At 38.6% G+C, this 17,983-nt stretch overlaps 1 protein-coding gene across 2 annotated transcripts in view; it reads right to left on the bottom strand.

Annotated features, from left to right (window-relative positions):
• Positions 1–13,612: 13,612 nt before the first annotated feature.
• The window catches only part of PDGFC (platelet derived growth factor C), a 206,676-nt gene continuing 202,305 nt past the window's right edge, over positions 13,613–17,983 (bottom strand). For both annotated transcript variants that reach the window (XM_043566784.1, XM_043566782.1), the window contains one exon: positions 13,613–15,438. In XM_043566784.1, the coding sequence (XP_043422719.1) occupies positions 15,426–15,438 (13 nt within the window). In that variant the 3' untranslated portion in view covers positions 13,613–15,425. The remainder of the gene's footprint in view (positions 15,439–17,983) is intronic.

Raw genomic sequence — 17,983 nt, 5'->3', positions numbered from 1 at the left:
TTTACATTTTACATGTGGTGAGGCTACTACCCTGATTCCCAAGGGCTTTGATTTGTAGGGACTGTTTTCATTGGAACTAAAATACAAGTTAACAACTACAGTGTTGGTAAAAGAGATGATCTCTAAGTAAATCATCCCATCCCACTCTGTGGCCTTTTGTCACAGATAGGTCTCTACATACTTTAGCACCAGATTCAGGCTTATTCCTATCTCTACTCTCCAGAAATGTAGAGAGTAGAGAATCATTACTACCTTGTTTGTCTTCTAGCTCTGTCTGTGATGTCAGTGGCTCATAAACTTTTTGCATCAAGTCCTTCGACAGAGTTAGAAAAATGACAATACGTGTGTTTACAAAATGTCCACATACAAATCATGAAGTTCATAGGTAATTCCAAGTGTGTCCACGGACCTCAGTGTAAGAGCTCTTGCTCCAAGTGCTAAAATATGAAAGCAGATTTCAGTGGTAGAATTTTAGAGGAGGGTCACATTTACATTGAGAGCTATACTGATTTTCTGTGAAAATTCCATAACTGAGTCCTGTTTCCCATTAATTTACATAGCAATTGCAGAGTTGCATATCTAAGTAACTTATTTTTATGGAAAGATACAACAGAGTGATCCCTACGCACAAGGATCCCTGACAGTTACTTTTTGATTCCACATTATCAATACACAATAAATTCTGAACTTTAAAAGCTTGCTGAGATATAAGATGGGGAAATTTATCTTAATGGAAAAATTCCCCATGGATTTTAATTTATTTTTAAGAGAAAGAGAGAGAGAGAGAACAGGGGGAAAGGGACACAGAGAGAGAGAGAGAGAGAGAAAGAATCTTAAGCAGACTGCACGCTCAACATAGAGCCTGCCATAGGGCTTGACCCCACAACCTTGGGATCATGACATGAGCCAAAACAAGAAAGGGTTGGATGCCCAACTGACTGAGCCACACAGGAACCTCTCTGCATGAGTTTAACCAAAATTGAGTTTGTTTATCTTCATTATGATAGTTCCAAGGAAATCTATCTCAAAATACTCGTAGATATTTACCTTTTACAGGTACAGGAAGGGGTTTCTGGTAGGTGATTTGGCCACACTATTGAATAGCTTGCAACTTGAAACAACAGAAAATTAACAGACTACTTTGAAAAGTGTAAGTATTCCTTAGGAAGAACCTCGGAGGAGCAAATGCCCGAGGACATACGTAAGAGTAATCTTTCTGACTGAAATATCTGCACATAAATACAGAGTATGGTCAATAAACAAAATGAAGATTGAAACAGTAATAGGTTGAAAAACACAATTTTATGACTATGCCAAATATGAGTACAATGACACGGATAAGGTGATCACAGAGATTGCAGGATATGTTCCATTTAAAGAAGAAAAAAAAAGGAGGGGGAGGGAATATTTGGGTAAAGAAAGGAAGATTTTAAAATGTTGATGGATGATGCATATAGATGGCTGTGTCATCCAAGGGGTTTGGGCATTTTTTTTCCTTATGTGGATTATGAAATCAGTACTGAGGTGAAATGTAGTATTTCAGCAGGATCTCAATTTAACAAACATACCGTCTATTCTATGGTAGGCTCAGAACTAGCTGCAAACGTTAGACATCAGGTTAGACCAGGGCCTCCTGACAGTTGTCCACGATCTGTTAAGGGGAGACTAAGTCAAATCTAAATGATTGTGTTTCTAAGGCACACGTGATTACTTAACACCTACAGTGTACCAGCCACCTTGATTAATACTTTACTGACATAATCTGAGTTTTAGTAGTGGTACTCTGATCTCTGAATTACATTTGAGCAAAGTGGGAAATCAAGATGATTAATAAATGGCCAAAGATCATGTAGTTAGTACCAGAACCGACTTGACTTTAAAGCCCTTGCAGAACGACACAAGGGAACTGTTGTGTTCCGTTTGTATAATCTACAAAGCAAACACTGAATAGAAACATCACAAATCTGTGAAGGCATTTCAGGGGAAGTGACATTTGAACAAGGTCTAGAAGGACGAATAGGTTTTTGCAATAAAAGAAAATGAGAAAGGCATTTAAGTCAGAATAAATGACCTTTATGAAGGTACTAAGCTGAGGCAATGCATGGTGGAAGAAACAGCTGATAGAATAGTTTTAGTAGAGGTCAGGACTGGAATCATTGTAAAGTTGTATTAACTTTATTGTCATATTAATGCGACATAGGAGATTTTTGAGGGAGAAGGAATCTGTGTTAGATGCATCATTACAGAAAAAGTTAGGGGAGCCTGGGTGGGTGGCTGAGTTGGTTAAGTGTCTGACTCTTGATTTCAGCTCAGTCATGATCTTCCCATCGTGAGTTCGAGCCCCCGTATTGGGCTCTGTGCTGAGGGTGGAGTCTGCTTAAGATTCTCTATTTCCCTTTCTTTCTGTCTCTCCCAAAAGCATGCATGTGCATACTCTTTCTCAAAATAAATACACATTGGGGCGCCTGGGTGGCGCAGTCGGTTAAGCGTCCGACTTCAGCCAGGTCACGATCTCGCGGTCCGTGAGTTCGAGCCCCGCGTCGGGCTCTGGGCTGATGGCTCGGAGCCTGGAGCCTGTTTCCGATTCTGTGTCTCCCTCTCTCTCTGCCCCTCCCCCGTTCATGCTCTGTCTCTCTCTGTCCCAAAAATAAATAAACGTTGAAAAAAAATTTTTTTTTAAATCATGAAAGGGCAGGGGGTGAGTGTGGAAAAAGCATATATAGAATCAAGAGTGAGTAGACAGAAATCGGCACAAGAGATACTGAAATGCAATGCTCAGATCATGGGTCAGCATGCAGGTGTCCTGGGAAACAAGAAAAGGAAGAGTTTCAAGAGAGAGGGTGGCTAGGGGCATCGCATATATTTACTGGCAACCATCAGTGTAACATACATTCCTTTTTCAGAAGTCAGTTGCATCAGCTCGGGGTTTCAGAGTTCTGACTTGCTTGTGGTTTGCAGTTGACAATGAGCTCGGTGTACACCAGTACTTAGATGATTCTACCGTGTCAGTGCTTCCCAAAATTTAATGCGGACATAAATCATTATGAGGCTTGTTAGCATACAAATTCTAAGTCAGTAGGTCTGTTGTAGGGCTCCGATTTCTGCATATCTAACAAGTTCCAGGCGATGCTGATCCTAGAAGTACAGGAACTGCACTTTTCTTGCAAGGTGCTAGACCAGCTAATGCAAACACAGGCTGCTTTGACAAGAGCACCACATCCAGATCAGTCTGCGATATGTAATGCAGTTTCAGGACAAGCAGTTGAACACAATGATCACACCATGACGTACGAAGTTTAGTCAACGGGCTGGTAAGTTTTACCTGCAGAAGGTAACACGTAGGGGAAATCTGTGGGTTGTTTTCCAATATTTGAAGGAGATCATTTTAATCGTTTCACAGATCAGAACCTGGACTGATGAATGGAAGTTATAGGAAGGCGGATTTTTTGTTTGAACTGGTCATCAGAATCCTCACCCAATGGGTAGTGTCTTCCCTCTCTGTGAATGTGTTCATGCAAAGTTTTAAATGGACATGCTGGAAAAAATCTCAAAGATCATCTAGTTTAAACTACTCACTGATTTAACGGATGAAGAAAAGAGGTTGAGGTTTCTATTAAGACACAGGTTAGGCTGTAAAGCCAGTTATTGCCTTGAAGACTTGACAGCCTCAAAGTCCGTTGTTTTAATTCTAATTATCTTTTACACTCAAAACTGGATCAACTACATACAAATGTTAATTCTAGAAGCCAATTTTATAGTCAGTTGGTTAAGCAACCAAAAAGGAAATTTAGTGGATTTTTATTCTTTTTGGTGGGTGTTTCTGAGACATACCAGGAATTTGCATCTATAACATCAGGACACTATCCAGGTACCTAACCATGGGTTACATGAGGTTAAAAAGCCGCAAATCATCTCATTGGCCAAATGGAAACTTGAGAGATCTTAGAAGAGTAATTTGGATATTGACTTCTGCATTTCTTTATTTAAACTTCACTGACAAATTATTAGATATGAGGTGGTAGGCTGGTTATTGGGGCCATTGATGAATTTATTTCCATGGGATGAGTGTGGGACTGATGGTTGCTTGCCTATGAAGCTTGAGGGGCAGATGGTCTGGGCTGAAAGGTTCAAGCCATTCCTTGTTAAAGTATTTAAGTATCTCTGGACCAGAAGTTGATAAGCTATCACTGCAGGGGTGATGAGTTGGCATATTAGCGACTTTATGCATCCATTATCATACTTGTTGGAAGCAGCAATAATCTGGGGATGGAAGGTAGAGGGTTTCATGACCTGCTTTGATTCCAGGATTTTGCTGGGAACTTATGGTTTAGGTTTTTTGAATAGATATTGGGAAACACCTTTGATATAGTCGAAATGAAGTTTGCTTTTAAGAAAGAACATAGGCTTTATTTGTTCATAGGTTAATTTTAAAAGCAGATTCGTATGCATGCCAAATAGTTTGCCTTTTCCATGAATGGAAACCAAACACGAACCTCATGATTTTCTTCAAATGTTTTTACATGCCTCTGTGTGATGTAGATTATTCAGTCATGTCACATTCTCACTTCCTGACTCCATCTCCAGCTGCAAAAATTAAGATGAAAAACTGTAAACACACACACACACACACACACACACACTTTCCACGAAAATAATCATTGCAAAGTATGTAAGTATCTTTGGATAAAAAATAGTTTAAAACCAGGGGCCCCTGGATGGCTCAGTTGGTTAAGCATCTGACTTCGGCTCAGGTCATGATCTCACAGTTCATGAGTTCAAGCCCCGCATCAAGCTTTGTGCTGACAGCTCAAAGCCTGAGGCTTGCCTCAGATTCTGTGTCTCCCTCTCTCTCTTTCTCCCCCACTTGCTCTGTCTCTCTCTTTCTCAAAAATGAATAAAGATTAAAAATTTTTTTTAAAAAGTTTAAAAACAAATCACTATGATTTATTACCAAGCCAGTGAAGACTGCAATAAGACTTAGGTCTTGTTAACACTTTGTATGCCTTTATTTCAACAACAAAGATACGATGTATTGTCAAAACAGATAAACCCTATGAAATACAGTAAGATTTTGAGCACATCATTCACACTATGCTACTAAAATGTATGACGGTGATCAAAATTCCTCTATTAAATTATTACGTTTTCCGGAAAACCTCTAAAGATATTACACATAGAATTGGTCATTTGAAGCCTTTTCATTTTATGCTTTTTTTTTTTTTTTTGCCTTAAGGTCAGGTTCTTCTCACGTTGGAAAAGCACAGCAGCCCCTCAGACACGAGCACATTGATAAACTAAGCTGGAGGGAGCACACTCAGCTTCCTTCCTGATACTTCTGTCCAAATGCTGGCAAATCCAGTTTTCGGATCACAGCTTTCAGACTGAAAACAAAGCAAATCAACCTCTAGCCAATGAATTATTCATGTAATCCCTACTCTTCTTGTCACAGATTTCTTTCCTGATAGATACGACCCGTAGCTGCTGGTCTATGAATACTTATTTGAAATTAACATGTCTGGAAATTTGGAAGACAATCGCTACCGTAGGTACTATCTTTAAAAAAATTAGCATCGATGGATGAAGAGATATTAATTTTACTCCCTGTGCACGTTAAATATGGAACAATAGGAATGCATCTTATTTTCCAGATTTTGAAAGGATTGCTTCTCGACATTTGTCTATTGCTTATTATTACTCAATACATAGACATTTTAGCTCTGTCAGAAGCTAAGTTATTTTGTACAAAAGATATTTTATATATATATTTTTCTATCTGGGTATATCATTGGAGCTGGTTGTCTATCAATATGTCCAGCGGAAAGTTACTCAAAGAGCTGTATTAAAAATGATAAAATGTTTTTTTTTGTAAGCTCTCCTTTGATTAAACAGAAACCTCAAATAGTGTTTAGTGAGCTGTCACATATTTGATTTACATCAGAGGTTGTCAATTAAGGCCTTAATCCTAAACCCTTTTAAAATAACTTGAATTCTGTACTTCTTAGTAAACTATTTGCTTACTAGATGGAGTTAAGGCCACTGTAAAACTTAGAAAAACTTGATGTGTTTTTCTAAGCAGGAGGTTAAAAAGTACTTGTACAAAATTGTTTTAAAGTCAGCTTAGAGAATTATTTTACTTCCCCCCTTGAATTTTGTGGAGGACCTTATCTCACAGCAAAAGAGAATACGGTGAAATCTCTGTTTTCTCTACAAACGGGGAGAGTATCAGCAGCCCACCTAGTACTGAGCAGTGTTAATAACCTGTTAAATGAAATCTGTAACAAGATTTAAATACAAATACAAAAGCTTTTATGGGCCATATAATTTTAAGTTTACAAGTCAAAAAACTGGAAATAGCCTATTTCAGTAGCAAAGAACAAAAGTTTAAGCAAAAATTAAATTATTGCTAAAATCATAACGATTTGCCACACAGAAATATTACGTAACATCGGGACAGTACCAGTGAAGGAGAGTTGGATTGCGGAAACACAAGTCCAACAAAGAATTCATTTGCTAACAGCATCCAGCGAGAGACGTGCTTCCTGCTATAAACTTCAGAGGAGGATAGTTTAAGAACAAAAGGGTAGCTTTATGATGAGGCTTAGGCTAATTTCCATTCCAACGTCTCTTTCTGAACTACGGATCCAAGCATCCTCAGGAATCCAGCTAACTTTGAAGAGAAGCAGTCAGAAGAGGTAGTGTTATCTTTTCTCCGCTGTGAGTAGAAGGGCAAGGGAAAGTCGTTTCTGAGGAGCTTCGTACGAAACATGGAAATTGAAAAGTAGAGACTGATGCCCTCAGATGAAAGGATAGCCTGAAGGTCTTCACACTGAGTTATGAGTAAGATCTGAAACCTATTTGATCTGGCCCCTTTTCTCACTCCAAGAAGAATGGATGCATGCCTCTGCCACAGTGCATCTCAGCAAATGACACTTTGAGAGCGAGCTGAGCAGAATTCTTTCATCAAAGCTTGCACATTCCAAGTGCTCTCAACCTCCTTCCTCCAAAAGACACAAAACTAAATAGAATATAATAGTTCATCTGCAAACTGTCATCCCACTGGCAAACAAGGGTTAGAAAAGTAAAAATGGAATCAAGAAATCACTCTTCCCACATCAGAGTAAACAGTAGTCTGGACACAAACTATGCCTTACGTAAATGATCAGAAAACAACGTAAAGACACGGAAATGATGCAAATAATCTTATGTTTAAAAAACAGAGGGAAGAGGGAAGGAAGGAGAGGAGGAGAGAAGATGAGGGAGGAAGGAGATGAAAGAGGGAGGGAGGGAAAGAGGGGAAAAAGAGAGAGAGAGAGAGAGAGAGAGAGAGAGCAAAGTTTGGAAAGACCAATAAACTAAAAAACATATGAAAATTCCCCGAAGTTCTTCATGACATAAAGGAGTTTATTAAAATATAAATATAAAACATTATTATGAAATGCTTTTAATGCTTCTATATTAAGTAAATATTTATTAAAAAACATAAAGTAAATAATATAATTTAAAAAATGAGCATGAAGAGGTGGGATAAATTGTCAGTTTATTTCTTCTTGTTTTTTTAACAGTATATTAGCAGGTAATGATTGAAAGAAAAGCAGGTGCTTAGCAAGTATTCCCGTGCTTTTAGTGTTTTCAGTAACATTTTTTTTTTCACAACTTTAGTGGGACTGTACGGAAACATTTTGTGTCGATGGCACATTTTCCAAAGTGTATTTTTGTTGTTGTTGTTCCATTTCAAGGTCTTTGGTCCTTAGTTTCAAATGAAGGTATACATAATCGTTTTACTAAAACATAGGTTGTACTATACGACCTCATTTAAATGAAATAATATGTATCTATTAGTCAACCGTTGTCACATAATGTTGCATGCCAAACACCCACAAAATCACTGGCTTACAACAAGAATCGTTTGTGAGTCACCCAGGCACTTGTGCCTGGACTGACACATGGACTCAGCGGGACTTGACTCCATGGCACTGACTGGGTTTAAGTCTGCACCAGGTGTCTTTTTGGACTAGTGAGCTCTCTGGAGCATATTCTTCCTGAGGATGGCAGGAGTCAAAGAGAGCAAACCCAGACGTGCAAGAATGTATGAAGCCTCGGCTTGTGTCACAGGCACTTTTATTCTATGGCTTAGAGCAAGACATATGGCGAAGACTAAATTCAAATGGGAAAGGATACTCCAACCACCGTTAAGCCAAGGCAAAGGCATAAATGTTGAATACTATAAGAGATGGAATTGAGACCAATAATTCCATGTATTACACCACCTATTCATTTATCTACATACCTATATGCATACAGAGAGCAGATAGAAATGATTTGCAGAAGGGTGATAGAAGTGTAGATGACCTGTTTTTTGTTTTGTTTTGCTTTGCTTTTTTACTTATTCCTTGTTCGTTCTTTTTCCTGGGGGTGGGTATGTCTTAAGTATTGCAGTGCATACATTTATCCATGATTTTTTTAAAAAAACAGCTTTATTATATGTAATTCCAATGCCAAAATGTCCACCGTTTGAAGCGTGTAATTCAATGGTTTTCAAACATTCACACAACTATCACCACTATCTAATTTCAGAATATTTTTGTCACTACAAATAGAAATCCTGTGCTCATTTGCAGTCACTGCCCATTTTTCCTTTTCCTCCAGCCCCTGACAAATATGCATATACTATCCTTCTCTAAGGACTATCTATCCTGAACATTTCATGTAAATGGAATTGTAAATTATGTGGCCTTTTGTGAATGGCTTCTTTTACTTAACATAATGTTATCAGGGTTCATCCATGTTCCACAGTTATCAGCACTTCATTCCCTTCTATTGCCTAATAATAATATTCAATTGTATGCATATACCACGTTTGTCCATTTATTCGTTGGTGGTTTCTATGTTTTGACTATTATGAAAAATATTGTTATGTATTTTGTGTATAGGATTTTCAATTCTTTTGAGTATATGCCTACGGGTAGAATTACTGATTCATACGTTAATCCTATGTTTAACCCTTTAAAGAACTGCATAAGTGTTTTCTTGCATGGCCACATTTTGCTGTCTCCCCCCCCCCCCCCCCCGCAATATTTTATTTTATTTTATTTTTAATTTTTTTAATGTTTATTTATTTTTGAGAGAGAGACAGAGTGCAGGTGGGGGAGGGGCAGAGAGAGAAGAGATACAGAATCTGAAGCAGGGTCCAGGCTCTGAGCTGTGAGCACAGAGATCAACAGGGGCCTCGAACCCACAAACCATGAGATCATGACCGGAGCCAGAGTCCGATGCTTAATCGACTGAGCCACCCAGGCACCCCCCCCCCCCATTCCCGCCGTAAGAATTTATAAAGGTGTCCATTTCTGCACATCCTCATCAACACTAATTATTGTCCATGTTTTTTATTCTAAGCCATCCTGGTAGCTGTAAAGTGGTTTCTCATTGTGGTTTTGATTTGCATTTCTCTAATGACTAATGATGTTGGTCATGTTTTTGTGTCCATATTGGCCGTTTGTATGCTTTTTTTGTTTTTTTTTTTAGAAATGTGTATTCAAGTCCTTTGGTCATTTTTCTTTTTTTTAAATTTTGTTTAATGTTTATTTATTGTTGAGAGAGAGAGAGAGAGAGAGCGAGCGAGCAGGGGAGGGGCAGAGGGAGGCAGAATCTGAAGCAGACTCCAGGCTCAGAGCTGTCAGCCCAGAGCCCGACACAGGACTCAAACTCACAAACCATGAGATCATGACCTCAGCCAAAGTCAGATGCTTAACTGACTGAGTCACCCAGGCGCCCCTATCCTTTGCTCATTTTTTCAAGAGTTAGGTATCTTTTTATTGTTGAGCTTTAAGATTTCTTTACACATTCTAGATATAAGACTCTAATCAGGCAGATATATGAATTGCAAATATTCTCTCATTATGTAAGTTACCTTTTATTTTTATTGTGTCTTTTGAGGTGCAAAAGTTTTAATTTTGATGATGTTCACTTTTTCTTTTGTTGCTTGTGCTTTTAGTGTCATCTCTGAGAAACGACTGCTTAATTTAAGGTCCGCAAAGTTTTTTCCTGCAGAATCTAAGTTCCATAGTTATGTCTCTTACATTTAGACCTTTGATTCATTTTGAGTTAACTTTTTGTGTACGGTGTGAGGTAAAGGTCCAAATTCATTATTTTGCATGTGGATATCCAGTTGTCCTAGCACATATGTTGAAAAGGATACTCACTCACCATCGAATTATCTTGACATCCTTGTCAAAATCAATTGGCCATAAATGTGAAGGTCTATTTCTGGACTCTCAATTCCATTCCATTGTTCTGTAGGTCTAAACTTATTAAATTTACCACAGTATTGTGATGGCTTTGCAGTAAATTTTGAAATCAGGAAGTATGGGTCCTCCAACTATGTGGCTATTTTTCAAGATTTGTTCACTATTTTGGGTGCCTTGCATTTCTAAGTGCATTTTAGGATCAGATTTCCAATTTCTGTAAAAAAAAAAAAAAACCTGGTTGGGATCCCATATGTAATTAAAAAGTGATAGTTATTAATCTTAAAATAAACTTCCACCAGAATACTAAATCTCTTCCTTAAACTTTACATAGATTTATACTGAGTAAGAATGGCTTGGCAGTTACGAAAGAAATTGGATTTGGTGTAGGTGGCTGGGCAAATGCTTTCTGAGGTAGAGTACTAAAGTATGCAATTAACATTTTGACAGACAAAAGAGGAAGTTATTAAAATAGGTTAGTGTAGGAACGGTGCTTTAAAAAGAGAACCCAGCATGTGCGAGCATATGTAGGAATATTGGTGCTTACGGGAACTGAGTATTCTCTACAATTATACCTTGGGATTGACGATGCAAAATGAGTCAAAAGAGGTAAATGATGTAAAGATTATGAAGCATCAATTGCTGATGTCCATGTTTCACATCTAAAGACTTTTAAATTCTGACTCACAAAAGTTAATCATACTATAGAATGTCTCCAAAACATGAATACATAAATGAATTATTAAATGCCCCTAAGTTGAATAGAGGTGATATCTGAAATACGGTTAGTAGAAAAACCATTAACTGGAAAACCAAACATGTAGTTTCAAAGCACTGCTAAAGAAGAAAATCATTACATCACTTAAACTAACAAGGAACACTTTCATCTGCAAGCTGTAATCGTGGTGGCAGGTGCCCCAATATAACCAGTAGACTGGATTGCTTACAACTAAAAAATACCCAGCACCCATCTATTAACTCTTTCACTTTACAGATTAAGGTGCTGACGTTCAGAGATATTTAGGGTCTCCAGGGGGCCTGAGGTCAGTCATTGCCACATTAAAAAAAATCATTTATTCATTTGTTTGTTAGACTAGTAGTCTGAGACATCGAAACGAGGGCAAGTAATTATAAATTGACAATATCTGTAACTGCAATATTCCGGGGAGCATGGGAGAAATGGCTTAATTCAAGTGGGAGTTAAGGAAGAAGAGTGGCATTCGAGCTGAGACTTGGGAGGAAGCCACTGAGGTAAGTAAGCAAAGGAACAATGCTTCCAAGAACAGCGTGTGCCAGCACAGGGATGTGCACAAGTATCGCTATTCTCATGAAACTGTTAGGTATCCGTTGACGAGAGCTGTACGTTAGGCTTGATGGTGAAAAATGAACAATGAGACAATAATAAATTCTGAGTGTCATGCAAAGAATTACAATTTAATCCTTCGGAGTTCAATTGTAAATTTTCCACCCCAGGGACATAATCAGATTTGTTGGAAGGACTCCCCCCGTTAGTCGTGCGAAGGGTGGATCAGAGGGGAGTGAGACCAGGGACCAGAAAAGTGGGGAAAGGAGAGTGGGCAGCATAATGAGGGCGAGCCATGTGGCTCTAAGTCAAAGCTGCAGCTGCAGACACGGAAAGGTAGACACCAACACAAGAGAGACTTTTGAAAAGGTAAAAAGCCAACGGGATTTGTTGACTGACTACCTATGAAGCATGAAGGAAAAACAAGATGTCAGGCAAGTGGTCGATTATATTTTCAATTTTCTACTCCTTCTTATGCATGTAAAGGATTGTGATTATTTATAACTTTTAAATGTATTTATAATAAGGGCGCCTGGGTGGCGCAGTCGGTTAAGCGTCCGACTTCAGCCAGGTCACGATCTCACGGTCCGTGAATTCGAGCCCCGCGTCAGGCTCTGGGCTGATGGCTCAGAGCCTGGAGCCTGTTTCCGATTCTGTGTCTCCCTCTCTCTCTGCCCCTCCCCCGTTCATGCTCTGTCTCTCTCTGTCCCAAAAATAAATAAACGTTGAAAAAAAATGTTTAAAAAAAAATAAATGTATTTATAATATATAGTTAAAATACATTAAAAACTCAGCATCTTTTTTTGGAGGTAAGCGCTTTGCATTATATTAAATATATGATGTTGAGGGAGACTTGTATTTTCTGCCTTTCCTTGAGTCCAGTCACAAGCTTAAGTAAATGCACCTCGAGAGAGGGATGCGCTGAGAATAACGAAATGAAGCCAGGGTGTTTTCACAGTGTAAATTCTCATTACTTTCTCATTTGTTCCTTCCCACAGTGCATACACTCATTGCTAGATAGGAAAGGGAATGAAATACAGAAATTAAAAATGTAGACATGAAAGCCCGCCTTGTGCCAATTAGGGATTGCTCGTTTATTTTAATACAGTCACAAGGTAGCAAAACAGTTCCTCTCAAGGGGCAAAGCACTAATCCAATATATCACGTGTAAAACACTTGTGGTCAATACAGACAAGATTCTTCTGGAAATCCGAAAAATTATGGTCACCGGTGCCATTGATGGGTTATTTTTGTTTGTTTGCTTGTTTTTGGTCCAATGCACAAAAAGGTCTATGAGTGAGTAAGCATAAAGCAGTTGGCTTTTCCCACTCACTGGCGACAGCATGTGGGACTACCTTCATAGAGTAATTTCTTCTGGCTTTCACCATTTTGTAAGTAAACAAAAAAGAAACATTCAAAAATAAGAGGGAAAGAAGGTGCTCCATTCAATGGTGGGAAGCGCTGGATCACAGACAGTTACACAGGTCATTTACTGTCAGATTTAGTTGAGTCTCTGCTATGCTAATGCCGGTTTGCAAATTACCAAGAGGGAGACACAGGGCACTGCATTTTCCGTGAAGCACAGTGAACTATGTCTAGCAGGCCTCCACAGGGCTGGGACCAAACCACGAGGAGGTAAGTCAATAAGGCAGCATTTGTATGGTACTCTATTTGTTCTCCAAGTGGTCGGGCGCTGGGTAGGACTGCTGGATGGAAAAGTACCAAGAAAGGGTACCGCCCAGGCCTACGGGAGCAGTCTGAAGACAGCATGGCCCTGGGCCCTACCTAGCCTTCTGGGGCGGGTGGAAAGGCAGAGATAAGACACAAGCCCTGAATAGAAATCTGCATCTGAAGGTGAGGACTCACACCTGGAAGTGTGCTATACAAGGTATGTTTAGTCTGTATGCCAAATCAATTTATGCTCCCCCCCACCCCCCGCCCACCCTGCCGGCCAACTTAATAGCTGCCATTGAAAATGAAGACAATGGAAAGTTACAAGATTTTTTTCTTTTTCAGTTTCACACTGCCATATGATGGATCACTAACCATTTCACAAATCACATACAACTTTCAAGTCAGGTGCAATTTAATATACCAGAAATCAGTATCAAGACCAGGGAGAAAAAGAAATGAGCTCCAAAATATTGGCGACAAGAGACAGGGAATCCTCAACACTTTTCTACCTGTCTTTTTTGAATTGACACAGGCTTTTGCATAACGGAAACCACGGTAACACAAAACTTGATCTTCACTCTCCTGGCCTCGAGACAAATCTTGCGTGCGCGCGCGCGCGCACACACACACACACACACACACACCGTTTATCTCCAAAATAGCCACATTTTTTTTAATTTGGTGATCCAATACGTTTTTAATTCAAATAATCACCACATAACCTAGGCACAATATTAAGCATTGTACAAGCAAAGTAATTTACTGATTTTCATTTCAATTGCCAAAGAGTACAATAAGTGAATCGGTTACGGGATATACTTCTGTACATAAAAATATCCATGTATTTATACAAGGGTATGGAACAGAGTTTAAAGATAATAAAACCAGAACATCACAATAAATAGGATGTGTTCCTACAGGATAGCAGAGTGCGCTTTGTCAGTAAGCTGTCCAGTCTTTCTTCAAGGTGCTTTATATTCTTCTGAGCTAGGCTCACATTAACCAAAAGAAGGGTTAGGGGTTAGTAGTTGATTCTGAATCTGAATGCCTGACTTTCATAGGTTGCTTTTTATTTGCATTTCCAATAATAGGGGTAGAAGGTATGATAATTTATTTTCCAAAAGTCTTTGCAACTTATCAAATCCTATTGATTTCTCACTTCAATATTTTAAAACGCAGATCAATCTAAGCTCTAGCACCGTATGACCATGAGATACATGTATTTCTGTCAGAGCAACAATATTTTATATCATCTTTGTTCCTCTGGCTATAACAATTCTGTTTAGAAAAATTTTACCAAGCTAAAAAATAATTGATCTAGGTTGTCATAAAAAAGAATATTAAATACCTTTGGTAAAAATAGATATATTTAACAAGATTAGAAAAGCAAACAGTTATAGTGTCAAAAGGAGAATATAAAAATGTACACGATAAAACAAATAAACCGACTTGTAGATAAAGTGAAGATAAGGCCACTCTTCAGGTTTGTCTCTTCCAGAGTTCTCTTCTTCTAAATGGTGGAATTTTTAGTAAGAAATATGGAAAATCCAGTCTTTCCTGTCAGCATGACACAAGTTTGATTTATCGTAACACCCTTCCTTTTTAAAAACCAAGGTTGTAGGACATAGAACACTCTGGTTTACATATGTGAATGTAAGGAAACAATTCCAGATTTCTGTGATTTTAGGCCCAGAACATGGAGCTTTAGAGTTAAGCAAGGCAACAGAATCAGGTGCTCATCGCACAGTTTTTTCCCCGTACTGACATTAGCCTAAGCCGCATGGAGACAGCTGAAATACGGAACACAGCTAGCTGAGTAAGCACAAGGCAACTCTGTCACTAGCTAGTGATGCACAACATTCATTTTTTTTCCAGGACCAAAGACCTTTTCTCCTGTTATTCGGGCCTCTCCTCTCAAAAGAGCCGTTGCACAACTTCTAATTCCGTGTGGTGTCTCCTCTTTTAGAATAGACTGTAAATCCTGAAGATGAAAGGTCCCTGAAGCAAACAACTGAGATTACGGATGGAGATAATGCGTAAGTTCTCTAACAGATCAGCCACTGAGCTGTACTGCTCTGGGAGAGGCTGTGCGTGCTGATGCGGTTATCCTCCTGTGTGCCCTCTGCACACACAGTCACACTCCTCGTGGTGCTCCAGGGCCACGTCCGTGAGAGATTTATGCAATCCCCTGACACCACTCTTTGGTCTCAACTGAAGGACCTGAAAGGGAACAATGTAAGCCATCTTTAAAATCAACCAATGTCTGTAACGTTTGATTTCATGGACAAGTAAAATTTCAGAAAAGAATCTCGGGGCCCAACAAAGACTTACACATTTTTATTTTTTTTCTGACGAAGGCATCGTGAACACCTACCCCCACCCTTCAAAGAAATCACAAACGATCATCATCTTTTCGCGAAAGAAAGGATGTTTTAATAGCAGCCACTTGGAAGGATGCCGCCTCTGAATACGGAACGGTCCTGACATCGAAAGACCTACTGTGCACTCCGTTTCACTCCTCTGACAATATTACAGAGAATTTCGCCTTGATTAAGTAGTTTGAAACCACTACTGCCCAGCCGTCTTTCTGTTTGTTGGTTTCTTTCACTCATTCATTTTTTTCACACATTTAACAAAAATTTATACTTGAAGCAATACAAGTACTGCGATCCTGTGAAAGGAAACACGATCACTCTACAGCTGAGTCTGCTCAATTATGCCACTCATTAATTTTCTTGGCTTCGCTTCAAGTCCTCTATAAACTTGATGAGATGGATTAGATGTACTTCATAGACATCAGCCTCCGTCACAGCTAACTTTCCGCAGCTGGACCCACTGTGCAGTAAACGGAGGCTTGGCGATAATAACAATGATGCCTCTATTAAATGAACTTAATGTGCAGTTTGGCCTTTTAATAAAAAAATATAGCAAAACAGACACTGATACTCAAGATATTTCCTTTCAACACTGCGACAGGAAGGCACAGCTATGTGTTCTGTAAAAGATTATCTGAAGTATTTGATAAGAACTACCTACTCGGTGTGTATTTTCATTTCTTATAATAGAAACAATAAAGTTTCAAGGAATTGTGTTTGTTTGGATTATGAACAAAGACCAGAGGACATAATAATACGAAGTTGTCTAGTTTCTCTGTTCTCTGGGTAGGACAGCGATAACTTCATAGAGCAACTTCTAACAGATACTCTTCCGGGAAATGTACGTTAATCCAAAGAGGCACAAGTCGAGTCTCATGACCGTTTTATTTGAAGATTTAAAAGAGAAAAGTAGAGAATGTATACCTCATTTGGAGTATGCGGTCATATCAAAGGTTAATCAGCTAACATTTTTTGAATGCTTACTGGGTGCCAGGCACTGTAATAATGTTTTTACATACTTTAACTCACAAGAATTCTATGAAGTAATTTACAATTACTACCCTTATTTTACACATGAGTGACCAGAAGCGTTAGAGAGAACAGGGACATAGCCAGTATTTGTACTTTGGCCAAAGATGAATTATTAAAGTCAGGCTGATAGATAATAATTTTATAAAGACTTAGAATATATTGTTAGTCATACATTCTGCTGATTTAGTAACGTTCTTCCTAGAGAGCTAAACAGCAAAGTCTTGTAATAACTATGAGAAATAGGGAACTTTTAAAGCAGACTTTTCTATTGAATTCACAATTCCAAAATAAAAATTCCCAAGACTATATGATTTTAACATGAAGCTTAACCCAATGACTGTCAAATATTATACGTGTCAATACTGAGTTACTGTTTTTGAACTTAAAGTGGCATCAAAACTGTTAAGACACTGGTGCTGTAACTTACCCAACTTTTGTTAAAAATTCCTTCTGGAATGAGGTTGAGTGGGTAGATAAACTGCAATATTGGCATAGCCAATGTCTTTAATTCCTAACTCCACTTGTATACATTTTCCCAGTTAGCAGGGGGAAAAATTACTATAAAAGGTAAGAGTTAGAGAAGCTACCATATACAGCCGTAACAGGCAGCCATGCCAGGCTACAATCTTACAATCGTTCTTTCCTCCAGGAGTGCTTATGTCGACGACGTGCAGTCACCGAATAATAGCACCTCCCCACCCCCGTCTTCATTTACTGATATTTGTGGAGATTTACAAATAGCAGAAGAATCTTATAATGTGGTAGTGATGCAAAGTCTTAGATAAGAAATTAAAAATACATGGGAGGGGACTTAATTAGTGCTCTCCTTCATTTCTTTATCAAGTTTTGACTTTGGAGGAGAACGATAGGTTGGAAAATGACCAACAGGTCCCAGATCATATTAAAGAAGACAGCAAGACAGAAGCATGTCTCAAACAATTTTGAGAGAGAGGTTCAAACTAAAATTACAAACCAATGGAAAAAAAATATCCAGGGAAAAACTAAAATCAGAGAATGTGGAAGAGATTAGATCAGGTACAAAAAGAACCATCAGGAAGTAGATGATCATGTACCACTGCCCACACTGTGCAAACAAAGTGCCGTTAAATTTTGGGTGCCATGGAACAATGGGGGGTGGTATTCACTACAAAAAAAAAAAAGGCAGTTGAATTATATACTTTTTATCCAGAACAGATCTATGCAAGAAAAGCAAGACCATACCAAATAAATAAATAAATAAATAAATAAATATCCCATAGATCTTTTTGCCTGGAAAAGAATACTCTACCTATCTTGGGGCAAAATTCATTAAATTTTTATTGATCATTTGCCATAAGCAAAGAATAAGGTGAAGCAGA

Source organism: Prionailurus bengalensis, chromosome B1 (genome assembly GCF_016509475.1).
Source record: "Prionailurus bengalensis isolate Pbe53 chromosome B1, Fcat_Pben_1.1_paternal_pri, whole genome shotgun sequence".
NCBI lineage: Eukaryota > Metazoa > Chordata > Mammalia > Carnivora > Felidae > Prionailurus > Prionailurus bengalensis.
This window is presented reverse-complemented; position numbering and strand designations above follow the sequence as displayed.